The 20,995-nt window shown below is 54.0% G+C and overlaps 1 protein-coding gene, 1 long non-coding RNA gene and 1 other non-coding gene across 3 annotated transcripts; 1 reads left to right on the forward strand and 2 right to left on the reverse strand.

Moving 5' to 3' along the window:
* The first annotated feature begins 10 nt into the window (after positions 1 to 10).
* Positions 11 to 17,372, forward strand: URM1 (ubiquitin related modifier 1). The gene is made up of 5 exons (XM_001500792.6): positions 11 to 119; positions 4,275 to 4,345; positions 14,027 to 14,108; positions 15,889 to 15,937; positions 16,297 to 17,372. The coding sequence occupies exons 1-5, from the start codon at positions 85 to 87 to the stop codon at positions 16,363 to 16,365; spliced, it is 306 nt and encodes a 101-aa protein (XP_001500842.1). The 5' UTR covers positions 11 to 84; the 3' UTR covers positions 16,366 to 17,372.
* A 1,263-nt stretch (positions 17,373 to 18,635) lies between these two features.
* LOC106782567 (uncharacterized) lies at positions 18,636 to 20,175 on the reverse strand. Its single transcript, XR_001379804.3, has 2 exons — positions 19,815 to 20,175; positions 18,636 to 18,790 (listed from the first exon to the last, which is right to left on the reverse strand). It is a non-coding gene; the product is annotated as an uncharacterized lncRNA (long non-coding RNA).
* MIR219-2 (microRNA mir-219-2) lies at positions 19,275 to 19,371 on the reverse strand. The gene has a single exon (NR_033051.1). It is a non-coding gene; the product is annotated as a microRNA mir-219-2 (primary transcript).
* Positions 20,176 to 20,995: the final 820 nt, after the last annotated feature.

Here is a 20,995-nt window from a genome sequence, read left to right on the forward strand (position 1 = left end):
CGCCTCTTCCGTTCGCGGCGACCGGAAGTGGGGCGGGAGGGCCGGAAGTTGAAGGGAGTTTCCTGCGAGCTCGGCTTCCTCAACATGGCAGCGCCCTTGTCAGTGGAGGTGGAGTTCGGGTGAGTCATAGAGCTGGGGCACCGTGGGGATGGATTGAAGTTGTCGGGCCCGGAACTCCCCTCCCTCTGCCTTGGGGCCTGTCACGACCGAATCTCCGAGCCTCCCGGCGCCTTCCCTGAGCTACTCCACCAGCCTCGCGGAGTCTGAGAGGCTCGGTCTCCCTTGGCGACGAGGCCGTATGTCCGGGAATAGAGGCGCACGACCGCGCGTGGAGGTACGCTTCGGGCACTCCCTGGTGCCCTGTGCCCTGCTGGACTCGAAAGGCGTGAGGGTTAAGCAAGCAGTCTCCCTACCTTCTTTGCCAGTCCCGTTTTGGACCAGGCCCGTCTGTCTGGCATCAGAGCTCCTAGAACCGAGAAGGACCATCGTTCACTCCCTGATTCTTCCTTCAGGCAGCAATTCCACTTATATGGTTCTTGGAGCTTTGTTTCTCGTGGGATGTGTGGCCAAGACGGGACTCCTTTCTTCACTATCCCAGGATTTGGCGATGTTAAACAGACCTGAACCCCATTCAGGACATTCAGTAAACTTGCTGAGTGCCTTCTGCAGACCTTGAGTCAGGTGGAGCGAGGGGGATAAGTAAGATAGCGCAGCGGAGGAGACCTGACAGTACGGTGTGCACAGGATGAAAAGTGCAGGAATTGGGGCGCACACACCAATAACTAAAGAAACACGGGTCAGAGGAAGTCTCCTCAAGTCACTGTCTTCTCCCCACTACAAACAGAATGTCTGTCATTATTTCAGAGCTGAGAGAAATTGCAGAGCTTAGAGAGAAGGCAAAGAGACTGAGACCCAAAGAGATGAATAGTATAATTTCCAGAGTCATGTGGAAAAGCTGGGACTGGATTTGATGTGTGTGTGTGTGTGTGTGTGTGTGAAGATAAACAAGCCAAGGCTTATGTGAAAGGGAAAGTCTGGGATGGGAATCTAAAACCTCTGCCCGTAATGCCTTTCCTTCCCTTGGAGGCCCCCAGTTTCTTTCATGTCTTCCCTTCACTGGCTAGTTCATTCACCAGTCATTTACTGAGTGTCTCCCATGTGCCAGGCAGTGAGCCAGGCCCTGAGGATACAAAGATAAATAGAACTCTGTCCATGCCCTCCAGTGTTCAGCGTTTCTGTCCCTTAGAAGGGGGTAGTCTCGTGAATGTTAAGTGCATTTTAATTAACGATATTGTCTGGCCCCTTGGATCTGATGGTAACGATACTGGACTGGCCCGTGGCCCAGCCGTGTCCCCCTTAGCCTGGGGATTCTAGGAGGATCCCTGTTGCATTGATAGACCTCAGCAGAGCTGAGAAGGGAGAAACTGCACACTGCTTGTGTTAAGGTTTATCTATAGTCAGCTTACCTTTCATTCTCACTGAGTCAGACATGGTGTTTGTTCACTAGAAATGTCTTTGTCTGCCAGGTACTGTGCTGGCAGCTGTGAGGAAGTCATATGAGGGAATATGGTTCTTGCCCTCCAGAGCTTACATACTAGCTTAATTACCCCTTTTCTGGCCTGACCACCTCTAGCTTCAGCCTCCCTTACCCCCGAGAGCAATAGTGAGCCCCGGCAAGGCAGGTCAACATTCCTCCACCCATCTGCCTAGCTCCTAACACATCCACCCACCACCACAGTGTCCCATGAGAATTCCAGCTTCTCAGGGAAACCAAGAAGGCCCAAGATGTGTGCCAAACCCAGATTCCTTCTCTCTTTGTCTTTGTCTCAGTACATAATTTTTGCCTCTGGCCTTTTCTTTCATTTCCTGTGTCTCTTAGCAGACTTCCTTCACCCTTCACTCTGAACCAAGGGAGATTTGCAAAGAAGCAGCCTTGCCCATCATTCTCTCCCTTTTGTCCCTGACTTCCACTTTGAGCCTTGAAGAGTCTGGGTTAGGACTTTCCCTCTTTCCCCTGAGCAGATGTGTCCCTCTCGGCCCCACCAGCTCTGATAGGCTCTCCAGAAGACCTCTCACACCTCTCTCCCTCTTGTCGGTGGTCAGTACTGCCATCCTTTGTCTTGCCTCCCGAACTGTCCCTAGCAGAGCATTTTCTCAGGCCACACAGGATTCACAGTATGTAGTACAGGTGTGTTTTGTGTCCCTGCAGTCCAGATGTGAGATTCCTTCTTCTCCCTTTTCCTCCTTCCTGAGTCTGGGAGGTATTGGCAAAGGGAGGGAATCCCATTGAGATTAGAGAAGAAGTGGAAGCTGTGGGCATTTTCATTCATTCAGCAACTATTTCTTGAGTGCCTACCGTGTGCCAGGCCATTTTAGGCAGAGCTTGCATTCCAGCAGGTAGAGGGGAAATAAATAAACAAAAATTTTAAACTATAAGATAAAAGGATGAAGATAAACTAGAAAAAGTGATGGCAGTTTTGGGAATGTCTTTACTAGTCCCTGGTACCTACAAACACTCCCACCAAGAATTGGGGAGTGGAGGGAAGATGAGGTATCTTAAGATATAATTCTTAATTGAATTTGAACAGCACCTCCTTAGGACATAAGAGAGTCTAGCTTTGATTCTCTCCTGGGGCCAAAACAGGTCCCTTGCCTGCCTCCTTGAATCACTCCAGAGGCTGGACATGCATGTACCTTCCTCTCCTCCAGATGTGCTGACAGCAGAACTGCCAACCCCTCCCTTGGGGGCTAGTGAACCCAGCAGTGACAGGTCACTCTCTGAGCCAGACTGGTTCTCCCTTTATCCACTTGTAAAGAGAAAAACAGCCTCGGCCTCCGAGCCTGGCACCACCAGGTTTGGCCACTCTTGGTTGTTTGCCTGGGTCTCAGTGCCTCCAGTTCCCACCCCTCTTCTCTGTCCCCCAACTCCTGAGCCCCTTGCCTGTCGCCCTCCCCCACCCCAGCTGCTGCATGTGCCAACCTCCCCCCAGGAGAGAACGGGGCTCTTGGAAGGGGATAAATGGAGGCTCTGTGCCGGCTTGCAGCTGAAATGGCCCTGCGTGCGGCCACAGATGGGCCTCCTCTCCCCCTCCACATTTCTGCATCAACAAAGTGTGACCTTGTTTGGATGACAGTCGCCCCATGTTTTCCCCGTGACAATGCTTGCCTTGCCTTGGCCTCCCAGTGGACTGTCTCAGGACATCTCTGTTCTCTGAAATTGGGAAAGAGTGGTGGGGTGGGACGCAGCGCATCCATCAAAAGTCTGTTAAGGCCTTCTCGGTTAAGATACACATGAAGTCTGAGATGGGAATCAGGAAACCTAGAGGGAGAAGCAGTGGGGGACACTGAAAGAGCCCTGGTGTCCACATCATAAGCCCTGGCTTCTGGACTTGGCTCTGAGCATCTCTGCTGTCCCAGCGTCCCCTTAGCTGGGTGACACACACAGAAGTGAACCAAACTCTGCCCTCAAGGGGCTTTCTGACCTTTGGAGAGTCTTAGTTTTTTCTGCCAAGGCTGCTGGGGCTGAGCAGAAACCACTTAGAATGCAAATCCTACTTCAGCCACTGCCTGTCTGACCTCAGGCAAGTTGCTTAACCTCTCTGGGCCTCAGTCTCCTTCTCCATTGGATGGGGTTAATAATGTCTGCCTCCCTCCCTCCTTCCCCGGGATGCCCTGAGAATGAAATGAGATGAAGAATGATCTTGTAAATAGCAAAGTTGTTGCTAAGCCCAGTGGAGTCTCTTATGCTCCAGCACGGTGGTGTGCCCACCAGGCCAGCAGTGGTGGCACAAGCAGGGGCATTTCACACTGCCACCTCGTCAGAGGAAACCTCTAGAGACACAGGGTCTCCAGCCTGCCTTATGGTGGCTTCTCAACATTTTCGCAGATGGAAAGACTGAAGCTCGAGAGGATGAAGTCATGTGCCCAAGGTCTTGCCGTCAGGCAGAGGTGGACCTTGGCTTCCGTCTTGGGGCAACAGCCCCAAGGCCTGTGCTATATGCACCTGTAAGCTAAGCCGCCTCTTGAGAAAGCAAAGGAGTAAAAACAAGAGTCTGCAAATTTGAAGACTTTAATCTTAGTAAAAATTATTTCTATCCTACTTTACCACGTCAGGAAGTCACGTCTGAGAATCAGGTACTGGTACCCAAGGTATTCTCACATGTCGGTCTCTGCGTCTCTTGGGCCTCTGGTACCAGCCGCCTCCTCAGTTTTCGGTCTCAGCTAGGCATCTGCAGGAGCTCACCTGGCTGTCTTTCTCTGGCCCTCCTTTTCAGAGGCGGCGCGGAGCTCCTGTTTGATGGTGTAAAGAAACATCAGGTCACCTTGCCTGGACAAGAGGAACCCTGTGAGTATGGGCTTTCTGAGCCCCTCTCTGGGGGCCATGGGCAGGAGTTGCTCTACAGGGGTCACTCAGCCCCGTTCAAGTGGGAATGAGTAGGATTTCCCTGGACGGTGCGGAGGGAGGAGAGAGGGAGGAAGAGAGAGGATCATCATGTACTCTCCCCTCATCCTTTCTGGGATCAACCAGCTTTGTCGGAGGGAGATGGCGTAGCTTAGTCCTTACAAGTGCAGGTTCTGTATTCAGACAGACTTGAGTTTGAATGCCCTTAGAACCTTAGTTCAGCGAGCGCACCTTTCTGAGCTTTAGTGTTCTTACCTGTGAAGTGGGGATGGTAATCCCTGTCTCAGGGTTGCTAAAGGGAGTACTCTATTATTATTATATTATTGTAATATAATATGTTAATATAATTATATATTAATTAATATTTATTAATATAATTATTTATATAAATGCAATATAATTATATTAATATAATATCGATAATATAGTATATTATATTAATTATTATATGTTATTATATGTGCCTCTGTTATTATTAGATGGCAGTAGACAGATGTTCTCGTGAAGGTGGTAACTTTCACTGAGAATGGAACAATGCAGATAGGCTTACATTATGGTAAGAGGATTTAGATGGGAAGAAAAGTATCCAGCCAAAAAGGAGGTTGGAGGACGGAGGTTGACTAAAGGAGACAGTGGAGTTTTTTCATTTGTTCATTCAAATATAGTCATGCATTGCTTAACAATGGGGATACGTTCTGAGAAATGTGTCATTAGGCGATTGAGTCGCTGTGTGACCATCAGAGTGTACTTAACTTACACAAGTAGGTGGTATAGCCTACTACACACTTAAGCTATATGTTACTAATCTTATGGAATTACTGCCATATATGTGGTCCGTCGTTGACCGAAATGTTGTTATGCAGCGCATGACTGTACTTGTTCATCTTTCTTTAACCAATATATACTAAGTACCTCCTGTGGGGCAGACCATGTACCAGCACTGGGGAGACAGACATGAACGAGAGTCAGTCCCTGCCTTCAAATTGGAGGGTTTGAAGAGTTCACTTGCAGAGGTCCAGCTTGGTAAATATCAGAGTAGCTGAAAGGGATGTTGGATGTTGCAACTGTGGAGGTGCTTTGCAGCCCCAGCGGTGGATCCTAGCGAGAGCAGAATGCTCAGGAATGGGAGCCCAGCTTACTTAAGGCTGAGATACTTCTGGGAAGAAGAGGAAATCAATCCTATGAAGAGGCAGGGGAATGAGTTCCTGGAGGCAGGCACCAGAAAGTGGTTAAGTAAGGTTTGAAAGGATTCTTTTGGAATGGGGCACACATCTGCCAGAAATCAATTATTGCCCAAATTCACTGGCTGCCAACGCTGCCTCTGACTCTCCCTTGGGTTGGAGAGCCGTAGCACAGGGTGGGTCTGTGTGCCACATTCAGAGGCTGGGGGACACTCACCAAGGAACAGGATACTGCCCCCTTGAGCTAAGGGTGGGCATGAGGCTGGGGTTAAATGTCAGGGTTGTAGGATTGGGTGTGTCCCTCATTGGGGAAGACCCAGGGTGATAAAAGTGACTGTTTCTTACTTTGACAGATGGCCACACAGCCTTGGGAGGGAACAAGGGGCTCTAGAAGAAGCCTCACAAAGATTCAGCCTTAAAGACCTGGCCAGGGAATTATTAAAATATCACAACTTATGATTTATTTCTCCTGCATTTGCTTGACTTGAAAGTCCACAAGTGTAATAATTCCTGCTCTTTTCATTTATCCATTGGCTGAATGCTCACCAAGTGCCAGGTGTGGTAGTAAGTACTTTATTCTTCCCTGTAGTTGGCATGTATTTTTTTGAGTTCTTCCTTTGTACCAGCCACTGTACTGCTTGCTGGGTATACAGTAGTGAATACAGATGTGGTTCTTGCCCTAACAGAGCTTATAGTGTGATAGAAGGGGAGCCAGGCAGTGAACAAACACACGTGTAACTGTATAACTGCAAGTGGTGGTCAGTGGCATGAGGATAAGAAACGGTGCTCTGAATGAGACATCAGGTGGTGAGCACAGGCCTCTTTAAGGAGGTGACTTTCAGGCTAAGGCCTGAAGGATGAGAAGAAGCCAGCCTAATAAATTGAAGGGAGAGCAGAGGTGCATGGGGTCCATTCCTAGCAAAGGCGGCGGCACTTGCGATGGCCCTCTGGGCGGAAGTCCTCAGGGTGGTCAAGGAACTGAAGGGAGGCCAGTGTCATGAGGGGCACAGGCTGAGTTTGGCATGGTAAGCAAAACCCCATTTGGTTGTACAAATAATTGTCACAAATTCCTTGGTGTTATTATTCCCATTTTAAAAAGTGGAAGTGGGGCCAGCCCCATGGCCGAGAGGTTAAGTTCGCGCTCTGCTTTGGCGGCCCAGGGTTTCGCCAGTTTGGATCCCGGGTGTGGACATGGCACCACTCTTCAAGCCATGCTGAGGCGGCGTCCCACGTAGCACAACCAGAAGGACGTAGAATTAAGAACATACAACTATATACTGGGGGGCTTTGGGGAGAAGAAGAAGAAATAATGGCAACAGATGTTAGCTCAGGTGCCAATCTTTAAAAATAAATAGCTAGCGGCTGGCCCCGTGGCCGAGTGGTTAAGTTCGTGCGCTCCGCTGCAAGCGGCCCAGTGTTTCGTTAGATCGAATCCTGGGTGCAGACATGGCACTGCTCATCAAACCACGCTGAGGCAGCGTCCCACATGCCACAACTAGAAGGACCCACAACGAAGAATATACAACTGTATCCCGGGGGGCTTTGGGGAGAAAAAGGAAAAAAATAAAATCTAAAAAGAAATTTTTTTTTAAATAGCTAAATAAAAAGTGGAAGTGCAACTCAGAGATGTCAAGGGTCTCACCCCAAGTCGTCCAGTTATTTAAATGGCAGAGCTGCGATTCAGAACCAGATTTCAGGGTCTCCACAGTCCTTGCACTGTGCCACTGACCCATCATCATTTATTCCGAGAGGTTCCCTGAGTCACATAACGTCTCATACCTGCGATGTCTTTTCTGGTTTTTTACACCTTCATTCATTCATTCATGCCTTCAACAGCTATTTATTTTGATTTTCCTAATAACCCCAGTAGATATTATCTATCATCAAGGAAATCAGACCTCAGAGAGTGAGTGACCCGTCGAGAATTGCTCCAGTAGGGAGGCTGGGCTCAGACTGGGTTTGTGAGCCCTCATCCTCCCTCCACCGACTAGGGGGCAGGTGGGGGCCTCTCTTCCCCTCTCTGGGATGAAAGAAAAGGAAGCAGAGGGGGCAGTCGAAATGGCCCCTTTGCGCAGTCTTTGGGCCCTTGGCTGTGGATCTCTACCTCTTATTCCCATTTTTGCCCTGCTGTGCCCAAGGCATGGGTCACATCGCAGCCGCAGAGCCAGTTGGCGGCTGCCAGGCCTTACCCTGGCACACGGGAGCCCAACGGGAAGGCAGGGCCTGGTGTCACTGGGAGAGTCTTACTTTTCCCCCAAGCTTGTGCCCAGATCTGTTGTCTGGCAGCCTTCCCAGCCCAGGGGCTTCCACTTGGCCAAGCAGGTCTTGGAGACTCCAGCAGAGAAAATAGCAGCCATAAGATTGTGGATTGTGACAAGTCTTACAAACAAGGGGACTCCAGGGCCCTGGGTTCTGGGCCAGGGGAGAGCTTCCAACCCAGCCAACTTAGGAGAAGATGGTGGCCAAGGCCAAAAAGGGATGAGACTGCAAGAGAGAAGCCCTGGCCGTGAACAATTGCAAATCAGTTATTTCTGCAGGCCTCTGTTTTCCCATCTGTAAAACGGGGGGTTGGGCTAGATTTAGTCTTTAACGAGCTGGTTATCTATTTGACACCTACAGTTCAGAAAAGTTGCTTCCAGATGTAAGTATTCAATTCTGTGAAGCAGGGCACGCTGATCCAGTGAGAGGTTGTGCGTGTAGGGGGAACATCTTAAAAGCCATCTCCTGGAGCAGAGCACCTCCTTCATTGGCAGGGGTTGGTACGTACCCACCAGCTTTGGGCTTGTGGCCGCTCGGAGCTGGTTTTATGCTTTAAGGATCCCCTCAAATCGAGGCTTCCAGCCCGTGGTTGGTCAGTGGCCTAGAGCAAACCCAGAACATCGAGGGACAGACTGTCCCAGTGCGTTCATTACCTGCCCTGGCCCCAGGAGGAGACAGGTCTGCCTCATCTTTCCCTGCCCCTCGTCCTCTGCCCTGCCATTGTGCCCCTTGCTGGCTCCACTCACATTAAAGGGTGGCTGGTAAGGGACGGCAGGAGCTGGAGGGAGCTCCCGGGAGCTTTAAACTGCTTAGCATGCATTTCACAGCCTCTCTGGGGCCAGCTGTTCCTTTCTCTGCTCTGGGGCCTGTTTGCTGATCCCCTCCCCACTGCCCTCCTCTCCCCTCACCCCTCCCAGTCCCTGTGCAAAATTGCTTTTGAAAAGATCCACTTTCTGCTTAATTAAACAATGAGGAGCGTCCCCTCACACATCTGTAAACCTCCTTCTGAGGCCAGTTTAGCTCACAAACTGCTCCTTTCTTACCCCATTCACTTGTAAATGGACCCTCTGATGTTCCCTCTACCCTCTCGTCTCTTTTACTCCCCCCATCCCAGCTCTTTCTTCTCCCTTTTCAACTTAAGGCCTAGGGTGGGCTCCCAGAGGAGCCCTGTCTTGGAGCCTGGTGGACTTGCTGGGGACAGGAGCAGGTTAACCTATGGAAGAGAAGACTTAGGGGATCCATCTCCCTCAAAGCTGAGTGGTGTGGGAAGAGGGGCCACATAGGTTGGTGTGGTCCCCCTGGACCAACCAGGCTCAGTGGGTGGGAGTGACAGGAAGACAGATTTCTGGTTGGGAGAAGAGTCCTCCCTGGAGGTCTTCAAAGGGGGGCTGGACGAGGGTCTGCTGCAGCCGGATTCAATATCAGATAAGACCTTGACATTATTCTCTTTTGGCCCGAGAATCTAGGATTGACGTCGTTGGAGGCCCTGCTACAGTGGGTGGTCAGTGGCCCCAGACAAGGACAAGTCCACTGAGACCAGGGCTTCTGGGGGGAGCCTCTGTAGGTGCTCTCTAGGAGGGGCGTGCATGGTGCCCCTTTGCCAGCAGCCTTTGGGAGAAGGATCTGGCAGCCCAGAGGGTAAAGAGTTCTGTCACTGTAGGCAAATGGACCTTTGTCCTGTGACTTTGATGCTGTGCCGGGCCTGCTGCTGGCGTTGTGCCTGAATCCTCACAGCCTCTTCGGAGTTCAAATTATTATCCCTATTTGTCAGAGGATGAGCCTGAGACTTAGAGAGGGAAGTGACTTCCTACCCAAGGCCACCTAGCACACAGCCCAGAGCCTTCCAGCCCCAGAATCCGAATTCCTGACCACCGCCCTACAGAGCAGCAACTCCCACCACTTGTTCTTCCCCAAATGGGCAGGCTAGGTCCCGGGGAGTCCTGCACTGAAAACCTCGTATTAGGGGGCTTGTCTCCCTCCTCTGGTGCTGCGTGCCCAGGGCCGGTATAGCCTCCAGCATCCACAGCCTCGGAATGTGGTTCCTTCCACCTGGTTTGTCCTGGGAGCATCTTAGGGGTCTGAACATCTAAAATGGAGGGAAGGCCAGTGTCTGGGGCCCCCTCACCACTCTCCCAATCCCCTCATTCCCTCTCCAGCTTCTGATGGAAAGGTGGTGTATTCCACAGAAAACCCCAGCCAGTCCCAGCACTGTCTGATTAATGGTTGACTACCCCATCCTCCAAAGCTGTCTGAGCATGTCCCCAGGCTGCCAGGATTCTGCTGCTGGGCCGTGAGCCTGCCCGTCCCCCTTCTGGGCCAGAAACAGCAGGTGAGGGTGGGCTAGGCTGAAGCCACTGCTGCCACCACTGTCCCTGTAATAAAATCTGTGAGCACTATAGGGGCGTGTGCTGGTGTACTGTGGGCTTGCCAGCCTCCCACTCTGGCTAGCTGAGGAAGGTAGTGATGAAGACACGGTGAGTGTGGCATGCCACTATCGGTCAGGGAAATACAGCACCTGGTGGCGATTGGGGGGGCGGGCACGGGGATTAGTTGGGGGCTCTCAGGCCGGGCTAGCCCAGTCTGGCTCCCTCCTGCCAGCCACTGACTTCTCCAGCCTGGTTGGTTTACTCCAGGGGCCACGCAGATGGTGCCAGGGCCTGGTGTGTGTCCTGGAGCCGGGCCAGCGTGGTCTTGTCAGGATAAAACTCTGGTGTCTTCTCGGCGTCAAGAGAGGTGGAAGGGTAGAGGTTCTTCCTCTGAATCATAGAAGCAGCACAGCACTGATATTCCAGGCACAGTGCCAAGGACTTTATATGGCTCATCTTATTTGAGCCTCACAACAACCCTGTTAGACATTCTTACCGCTCCCGATGTATAAAGAGGGAAGCTCAGAGAATTCCTTGCCTAAGGTCATATAACTGGGAAGTGATGGAGTCAGACTCAGAACCAGGACTGAGTCCCTGTTCTTAACCTGTCCCCCCTTCCCTCCACAGTTGTCCCCATGCTTAGCAAACATCTCAAGGGTGTTTTATCTGTAAGGTTCTGTGCTGTGTGCTGTGGCTGGTGCCGTGTCCTCAGAACACACTCTAGTGGTGATAATGCTGTACATTTCAGCCATTTCTTTTTTTTTTTTTTTGAGGAAGATTAGCCCTGAGCTAACTGCTACCAATCCTCCTCCTTTTGCTGAGGAAGACTGGCCCTGAGCTAACATCTGTGCCTCTCTTCCTCTACTTTATATGTGGGACGCCTGCCACAGCATGGCTTTGCCAAGTCGTGCCATGTCCGCACCTGGGACCTGAACTGGCGAACCCCGGACCACCGAAGCGGAACGTGCGAACTTAACTGCTGTGCCACCGGGCAGGCCCCCAGCCATTTCTTGTTACACGTGTCAGGGCAGAGAAACATGGAGCACAGGCCTGGGCAGTGCAGTTCTGTACCCAGAGCACACACTTGGTAAATGCACCTGGAGTTTCTGAGGAGGAAGAGGCCTCTTCCAGAGCAGGCCCCTTCTTGAGGCCCACCCATGCCCTGGGTAATCTGACCCCTCACTGCTGCCTGCCTTCGTCCCGTGCTGATCTTCTTGCCTTCTCTGTTCTGAATCCTTGAATCTGCCAATTCTATTCTGCCTCAGGTCTTCCTGTATGTTCTTCCTTCTGCCTGGAATGCTCCCCTATCCCACCCTACTCATCCTTTAGGCCTCAGCTTCAATGTTAGCATACTCAGAAAAGCTTTTACTGGTCCCACACAAAGGAGAGAGCATTTGTCACAGCTAATTAAATAAGTAACGTCCGTCTCCCCTGCTGGCCTGTTAGCTCCGTAAAGGTAGGCTCTGTGTCCGTCTAGCTCGCCGCCATTTCGCTAGCACCTGGCACATAGTAGTTGCTCAATAAATATTTGTCTTGTGAATGAATGCATGGGATCCCAGGAGGGAAACCCCTCAGTAGGAGTGGGAAGGCAGGAGCACACAGGGGAACATGAAAGTGAGATTCCCCAGAGCCGTCCCCAAGCCACCAGCTTCTGATTCTGCTTAACCCTTCCTCCCCTGGGTGCCTTTGGAAGCCGACCATCTGGCTTGGAGACTATTTGCATATTGTCTGAGCCTCAGCAAGCCTAGCAAGATGTCCCTGGGGGTATGTTTCAGGCCAGGCCGAGTGCCCCTTGTAGCCTGCGAAGGGAGCTGCTGAGTTCCACCTCTCCCCACCCCCAAATCCAGGCAGAGGGGAACAATACGGGTGGTGATGTGGTAGCCTCACCATGGTAACAGGCCATCAAGAATGTGGACTGGCCTGGGGGGTGCAGAGGAGGGAGGGAATGACCTCAGCAAAGAGGAGCATCATGATAAATGAGCCAGCACCGGCAGCAGACTCACCCCCTAGCCCAGCCCTCTGGGACTCCATGATGGTGCCATCACTTGGATGACCTCAACATGACCACTAGCCCTCCTCCTTCCCCCGAGCCTATCCAGAGTAGAACACAAGTCCCCTCCTTTTAGAGGGAGCCAGGGCTGTTACCAAACTGGATCCTGGTTCTGTACAGGCCAGTCAGGGTTGTGGAGGTACAGCTGGTGGCCCTCAGGCCAGGCACTGCCCAGTCCCTCTCAGTGCCTCTGTACACACAGGCACAACCCCGCCCGCCAGGGCTGGCTGATGGATGTGTCAGACCCCAGCGGCTCTATCGAGCGGCCACAAGATGTATGGGCTGGCGGCACACCAGACAGTGCCAAGATGGAGGCCAAGGGGAAACCTCTGAGACGCAGGCCTCGGGGAGGAAACCCAACCAGGAGTCCACATGGACTGCAGCTAGTTGGAGGCAATACTCCCTATCCTCTGCCCACTCCAGGGACTGTGAGGATTCCGATCTGCTTTGTTTAAAAGTAGGAATTAAAATTGAAAGGCAGCAGTCTCAGTCCATGAACACTCTGCCTGTGGCCCTGTGTTCTGCTGGCGTATAATCCAGGGAAGTTGGCACAGAACAGAGTGAACCAGTCCATCTGGAGGGCAGCCTGTTTGCCTCTCGGAAGGGTGGCATGCAGGCCAGCGAGGGTGCCTGAATACCCTGCCTAAGGCTGGTGCTGTGTGTGTCACATGCTGCTGGATCTAGATGGAGGCGGAGCTCAGCCTGTCCTTGTCCAAGCAGCCTTTCCCTCACCTCCACGCCAGGACTCCAAGTCTAAGCAGAGAAACCCTTCTCCAGTGTAGCCACTGAGCTTTGTCTTGGCCATGGGTCCAGGACAGCAGACCCCTCTGAGATACTGACTCAGGATGGGGGTAGCTAGCCCCAAACCCCTCCTGGCTTCCCAGAGACTAGGGGTCTCCCAGGACCTTCCGTCCTCAAGTTGCCTCAGGAGATGGTCCGTTTGAAGCGTGGATAGTTGAGAGCCACAGGTTTCGAGGAGTTTAGCAAGTCAGGGTTCAGGGTGCTGTGGCCTGGGACTCTGCTTTTAGGAATGGAGAGGTGACCCTGGGGACAGGTGGCTCTGAAGCCCCACGTGATGTGCAAAGAGCTTGGTGGCTGTACCAGAACCACAAAGAGGCAGATCTCGGTGTCTAGCTGAGCAGGAGAGGCCCTTTCGACCCTGAACCTCTTGCCTCTTCAAGGTGGCTGCCCCCAGCCTAGGGGGCTCTGTGCAGGGGGAGTAGAGAGCCAGTGATTTGTCAGCATCTCTGGCTGGTGAAGGATCCTTCTTTCCCTCTGCCGGAGGAAATTAACTGATGTTATCAGCTCAGCAATTGTTTTTCTTCCCTCACAAAGGGAAATATATGCAGACTTCTCCAGTGCAAAGTCGAGTCCTCCCCATCTGGGACTAGCTGGAGAGATAAAGGGTCCTCTCAGAAGCCTACCCGTGGCAGTTTCAGACCATCTTCCAGGACTTGTGGGTTAGGGTCTGTCTCCCAACTGTTCCAGATGTGACAGTCCCTCCTGCTGTCTCCCTTGAGTCCCCATTCCCTCTTCAAGCCTTCAGCACTGCCAGGTGCCACTTTCCCTGAAGACCCCTCTGGCAGGTCACTGGCCTCTCCTAACCCATCTCCTCGCCTTGGGAATCCACAAGTTCAAGGGCCATGACAGCTTGGTCTGAAAGAGACCCTGTGAGCCCCATGTTCACTTTCTTCTGGTCCAGACAAGGCTCTAGAGACCAGGAATCATTTGGATTTGACAATAGGTTGTTCTGTGCTTTCCTCTCCAGGGGACATCCGGAACCTCCTTGTCTGGATCAAGAAGAATTTGCTGAAAGAGCGGCCGGAGTTGTTCATCCAGGGAGACAGCGTGTGAGTCCCTTTCTTCCCTTCTGTCAGAGAGCTGGGCAGAGGGCAGGAGGTTGGGGCCTGGCCTGGGTTCCACCGCAGCCTCTGCAGTCCCATTCTCTTCCTTCTCCCCTTCTCCTTGGAGGAAAGAGCTGCTACCCAGCTCCATCAGAGGGTTATTTTCAGTTTTCTTTTTACCACACTGGACTTTTGAAAAGCTTAGGTCAAGAGACTGGTAAATTTCTCAAAAAACTTGAATTCCCACTTCTAGTTGCTACAAACGTACTGTGGAATCTTAGGCAAGTTATTTCACTACTCTGGGCCTCAGCTACTCTCTCCATACAGAGAGTACTGAGAAAAAGATGCTGCCCAAGGTCCCTTTTATCCCTCGACAATCTAGGACAGTGCTATCCCAGTAGAACTTCATGCAGTGATGGAAATGTTCCATATGTGTGCTGTCCAATATGGTAGCTGCTAGGCACGTGAGGCTGTTGAGCCCTTGAAATGTGGCTGGTGTGACTGAAGAACTAAATGTTCAGTTTTACATCATTGTAATTTAAATTTAAATTTAAATGTGGCTAGTAGATGCCATATTGGAGCATCTAGTGCAGGTCTGGGATTCCAGGGAGTCACTATGCCCATGTGCACATGAATGCATGTGTGCACATGCACACACGCACATTTGTGCTCACTGGGGCACCCCTTCCCCCAGCCCAAAGCTTCTACACCTGTTCCAGGCCCAGCTCAGCCTCCTAGGAAGAGAGCCAGGTTCCATGTGCCAAGAAGTCACTTTACTTCTACAGCAAGGCCAGCCTAATGTGTGAAAGAGGCGGGCAGGGCACTTGTGGGACTCATTCATCTGCGTTGAAGCAGAGGTCACCAGCAAGCCCTGGGGGCTAGGGCTGCTGTCCAAGCCCTGGCTCAGGTCATGGTCCAGCAGTCATGGAGGCCACCCCCAAGGACAGCAGTTCTCCTTGGGCCACTGCCAGCAGGAGCCAGGCTGAGGTGCCCATCCAAATGTCAACCTAGCCTGCCTCACTCCAGGGAGGGCTGCTCTTGGGGGCTCCGGTACTCAGGGCCTCTGGCAGGCTTCCCTGATCCAGAAAAGCCGAGAGCCTCCTCTCCAGCACAGGCCTGTGGGAGGCCTAGGAGAGTGAGGGTAGACCCCTGGAGGAGATGCTGCTGCCCCTGGTTACCATGACACACACTGGCAAGCAAGCACCCACGCATGATCCCATTACATCCTCACAGACCTTGAGGGGAAGGCACTGTAATTTACCCCATTTTCAGATGAGGAAACTGACACTCAGAGAAACAAATGACCAGCCCGAGGTCTGGGAGGTGGTGCTGGAATCAGCACTTTTCCCATCTGGCCCCAAAGACCATGACTATCTGACCTGGTTTCCTTTAAAGATTTTATTCTTCCTTTTTCTCCCCAAAGCCCCCCAGTACATAGTTGTGTATTTTTAGTTGTGGGTCCTTCTAGTTGTGGCATGTGGGACTCCGCCTCAGCGTGGCCTGATGAGCGGTGCCATGTCCACACCCAGGATCTGAACCGGTGAAACCCTGGGCCCCTGAAGCAGAGCGCACGAATTCAACCACTCGACCACTGGGCTGGCCCCTAACCTGTTTTCCTTTAGACTCAGACTGTCGCCTCCACTTCCTGGGACATCTTTAACCTGAACCTCAGGAAGAAAGGCTCCCACCACACTCTACTGCAGCCCAAAGGTCCAAGCCCCTCCACCCCTGCTCCTGAAGCCTCCTGCCCTTCACTCCCTGCTGCTCACCTCCATCTTTCCCACAGGCGGCCAGGAATCCTGGTGCTGATTAACGACGCCGACTGGGAACTGCTGGTCAGTACCTCAGGGGACCTCCCTCCCTCAACCCTCCCCTCAGTGCTTCAGTAGGAAAGCCTTGGGCCTCTCATCAGGCCCAAATGGGGCGGCTAGATAATCCTCTCCCACCCTGGCCTCCAGACTGAGGCTACTCAAGTCTCCCACCCCAAGTGAGGAAGGACTGGGGAGCTGGGGGGAGTGGGGAGCTCTCCTCCCTCCTGGAGATTTGCAAGTTAATGTATAGGGTACCCGTTTTTCTGTTAGATTCTTTCTCTCCCAAAGCAGCCAGGCCTTCCCCCTTGCCCTCCCAACACCTAGGGAGAAACCTAGGGAAAAGCGCCCCTGATGGTCTCCTCCCCATTTCTCTTCTGGACCAGGGTGAGCTGGATTACCAGCTTCAGGACCAGGACAGCATCCTCTTCATATCCACGCTGCACGGTGGCTAAGGGTTCCTCTCTGCCTCGGTCCCCTTGGGGTGGCGAGAAGAGAACAATCAGACATTCCCTTGGGCCCTGCTTCCAGATCTCCCTGTCCCCCTTGGCTGCTTTCTTCCTTGCTCTGTCCCCTGAGCTCCCTCCAGGCAGGGAAAAGAGGCCAGGTGCTAAAAATGAGCCTTTCTCAGGCACGTGAGCAGGGAAGACAGGCGGGCAGGCGCCTGAGCCCAGCACTTCCTCTCCCAGCAGCCGAAGTGGGGGAGGGTGCCCTTGGTTTGTCAAGAGTGGAGGGGCTCTGCGCCCAGGTGACCCAGCCACCTTCCACTCCTTGTGTCTCAGCCTAAACACTGACCATTGACAAGTCGCACCAGCTCTTGGGCTGCAGTGTCTCAGTGGGGAAGATGAATGAACCTAAATAGCTCGTGGGAGGCCCCTCCCTTCTCAAAGAGTACAGGAGTCTCCGCCTCAGTTTCCCCATCTGGACAGCCAAGGGCTCTGCCTGTCCCCCACTGATATCATTATAGAACCCCAGCTGGGGTCCCCTATTCAGTGCTGACCCCCTCCCCCCACCCAGCAGCTGCTCTTCCAACCACACCCCTCCTCCTGCTCCCCTCATCCCCAGCCCTTGACCCTGGCTGGCCTTCCCCCCCACGGGCCACCAGATGGGCTCCTGAGACCCTCCCCCAGCAAAAGGCTGCCTGCAGCTCATTCTGGAGAGAGGGAGGGAGTAGGCTGACCCTTGGACTGGCAAATAGAGGCCTGGGGGGGAGGGTCAATGTGCCTCAGTTTCCTCCTCAACAACTGAATATTTATAGTATCTGAAAACTGGGGTGATATTTGATGGCACAAATGTGGACTTTCTCTCCCTTCCCACCTCCTGCAGGAAGCAGGATCGGGGCAGGCAGTACCTGGTAGGCAGGATGGTTCTCCCCTCCTCCCTCCACCCCTTCTGGAAGTCTTGGGACCTCAGTGCCTGCAACAGCTGGCCTTGGGCAAATAAAAGACTAGGTTGTTTACTAGCCTTGCCTGGAGCTTCATCCTTAGAAAGTAGTGGCACCCCACATGCCCCCAGCCATGGTCTCTGGTCCAGCCTTTCTGCCCTCAGCCTAGGGCTCTCAGAGCTGCCCTTCACCCAAAAAGGGGGCAGGGCTTGAAACCCAGACTACCCAGACTGTCTGGTAGGGGGTGATCTGATAGGGCCATCTGGAGAAAGGGGTGGCAGAGCCAGTCTGTGCTGACCAGTCTGGGTCCCAGAACACTTCCCTACCCATCTGTCCAAGGCCAGGCTTTGTCCCACCAGCTGCAGCCCCAGAACCCGGAATGGGAGTGGCATAGATAAGACTGCTGAGCCCCCCTTCCCATGAGCTGGAGGAAAAGCTTTGTTTTCTGGAGTGAGACCTCAAAAAAAAAAAAAATAGGGCATGAACATCATCCTGCCCAAAACGTTGCTTTTCATTAAGTGTCAATAATTTAAAGTGGAATTTCTCTCATTGGGTGGAGGTGAAAATGCCAAATGGTTGTACCAGCAGTGTTGGGGGGATGTTATATACATCACTATCAAGGCTTAGAGGACAGAGGACCCTCTGGCTGGTGAGCTTTTCTTCAGCACTGCTGCAGGTGGAGGCAGCAGGGGGCTCCAGGGGATCCAGGGGTGGGTGGAGGTAGCCATTGTGGGGTTAGTGGTAGGAGGTGTTTAGGTGCAAATCAAGGTCAGTGTTGGGGTGCAGGTGGGGTCTAGAGAGGCTGTATGACCAACTTGCACTAGGTGCTGAGGTCAGGGTCTCCATGTTAGGGAACAGAGAAAGGGACTTGAAAATGGCCCCCTGCAGCCTCACTGTAGAGGATTGGCCTGTCCCCTGATTCCTGTAACCTGGATGGCCCTTCCTGCCTCCAGCCCCACTAGAGTGGCCTGTTGTCCCACCGGGGATTCCAAGTCCTGCAAACTGGGCAATAGGATTCCTTTCTCTCGTGCACTGGGTGGGGGAGGGGGTGGATATGGGATATCCCTTCCTCCACTGCACCCCAATTACTGCTGAGGAGTAGGGCAGGAGGACACACTGGGAAAACCGGGTTCTCCACTGTGGTGAGCGATGCCAGTGTCGTGGCTAAAATTAGCCAGGGCCACGCTCTCTCCACAGCATTTCTGGTCATTTTCAGCCCTGAGCCCAGGAGGGGTCGAGGACAGGTGACCTGGGCTCAGCCCCAGGAACGCCCAACTGCCCCCCCTAGGCAACTCCTAACCCCCACTTTTGAAGAAATAAACGAATAAATAAACCCCACTATCTCGGAAGATTTGTCTTTAATGTAAAGGATTCGTTTGTCCAAGTTCTGTTTCCAAAGCCAAGGCGATTGCCCGGCTGGAGCGCATCATTCCCGACGCTTCTCCGACTCCGGCAGCGGCTGGAGGTGCCTCAGCCCATCGGTCCGTCTGGAGGGGCTGGCGGGAGGAGTCAGTTTATTTGGGATTTAGGGGCCAGTTTAGGCTTTTTTGTTTTGAGGGTATTGGTGGGGGAATAGGTTAGAACCAATTCAAAACGAGTTGGCGAGCGCATTCCGCCGGCATCTTATTTCGCCCCCGTCTTGCTGCGGCTCAGGCCGAGGGCGGGCTCCCCGGACCACATTCAGGCCCCGCCAAGCTTCGGCGTGCCAGCTTCGTTCCCGGCCGAAATTTGAAAAAGGGAAAAACGACGCGATCGACTGGAGAACCCCGCCAGCCAGGACTGGTCACCCGCAGAGGAGGAGGAGAAGGAGGACGACGACGACGACAAGGATGAGGATGGCGGCGCTGGTGGCAGGGACCGGCGTCCCTCCTTTGCGCGCCCGGCGGGGGCCGCGATCCTCGCGCTGGGGCCAGCCAGCCGCCGCCCCGAGGGGTCTCACCCGCGCTGAGCTCTGTCCCTGCGGCTCCCGCCCCTGTTGCGCCCGGAGCTCAGCCACAGATGTCCAGCCACAATTCTCGGTTGGCCGCAGACTCGTACAAGAATTGCGTTTGGACAATCAGTGGCGAAGCCCCTGAGTTCAGGGTCCCGGGTGTCCGGCGGGGTTCCGCTTTGCTCCTTAAAAGCGCCAGACCAGGAGATCTCCAGAGCTGCGCGTCCGACTACCTCGCAGGACGCTCAGCAGTCGCGGCCCATCCGGCGGTAAGGTGGACGAGCAAGCACGCGGATCCCGACCCTGCGTGGGGATCCCCATCGCCCCTGGCGTGTCTCTCCTTCAGTCGCGGCCAGGGGTCCCTAGAGTAGCCCGCGTTGGGTCTCTGCGCCGCCCCAGGTCGGGGGAATCTCCTCTGTCAGGCTTGGGGAACCCCGACTCCCCTCTCCCCGCCCCCCGCCTGGGTTCCCTGGATTCGCCGGGAATCCGGAAAGCAGGGGCCTCGCCGAGGCCGGGTCGCGTTTCCGAGCCCCGGGTCCGGGCTGCTGGACTCGTGGGTCCCCCGTCCCCGCCCAGCCCCGCGCACGCACCGGCTCGGGCGCTCTCCGCTTCCCTGTGGCTGAGTCGCGGCCGGGACGCCGGCGGTAGCGGTGGCGGCGGTGGCCCGGGCAGCGGGGAGCGCTGGAATGCGCCGCCGGGTCACCTGCAGCGCCCGGGGAGCCGGGCTGGGAGCCGGCGGGCTGACGAGGCGCAGGGCTGAACCCGAGCGGGCGCCTCTGGCGGCTCGGGGCCGGGGCGGGCTTTTAGTGGGCCGCTCCAACAATACGGGCCTGGCGCGGAGAAAGGGGCTCGGCTGCAATTGGTACTGGATTTGAATAACGCCACGGGGCCATCAATGGTCATTGTGTCGGCGGGTAATGAATCTCCGCTGTCTCTCGGGCTGGCCAGGCAGCTGCAACCTGCGCTCAGGCAGCTCTTAAAGACATAGCGTGCCCCTCCCCGGGGGCTGCCCCCCCTCTGCACCGACCGGACCCCTCGCCCTCCCACCTCCACCCTGCGTCCTAGACTCCCAATGCCCTGCCTGCTCCCTGGGCTGAACCCTTTGCCCATCGCCCCCTCCCTCCTCCTGGGCCAGGCACCCGCATCCCTGCCCTGCACTCCCCGTGGACCTAATTCAGGCCTCTGGCCTTGGCTGAGCTCCCCAAGAGTGCCTAGGGGACCCCAGAATCTTTTAAGGCCTCCGATCTGCAGCTAAACCTGAGGCCTCTAGAGCCCTTCTTCCTTACACTCTTGCCCCAGGGGCTTCTAGCTGGAGGGTGAGGGGGAACACCCTGTAGGTGGAAATCAGAGGGTCACCCCCTTAAAAGGCTATACTGAAGGATAGGGGAGGAAAGGAGGCAGTCCCAACCTCCAGGCTGAAGATGAGCCTAGAGACCACACCCCCCACTAGGCATCTCAAGACTGCCCTCTCCCTGACCAAGGACAGGAGCTTGACTCCCAAGATACCCCCTGCAGACTCCTAGATACCTCAGCTCTAGCACTGGGGTGGGGATGGGGGGAGAGGGGTGTGGAATCTATTAATTCTTGTCTCATCATTTTCTCTTCCACTGGACAGCCCATGGGTGCAGGAGGGCAGGGGCTCTGTCTAGGTCTGATGTGCTCTCCACCCCCACTCAGCCAGGTCTGGTGCAGAGAAGGTTCTCAGTCTACTGGGGGCATACATGCCCAGTTTCTCACTTCTACGAGGCTCTACGCTCAGCCTTTCTTTCCC

Source organism: Equus caballus, chromosome 25 (assembly GCF_041296265.1).
Source record: "Equus caballus isolate H_3958 breed thoroughbred chromosome 25, TB-T2T, whole genome shotgun sequence".
Classification (NCBI taxonomy): Eukaryota; Metazoa; Chordata; class Mammalia; order Perissodactyla; family Equidae; genus Equus; species Equus caballus.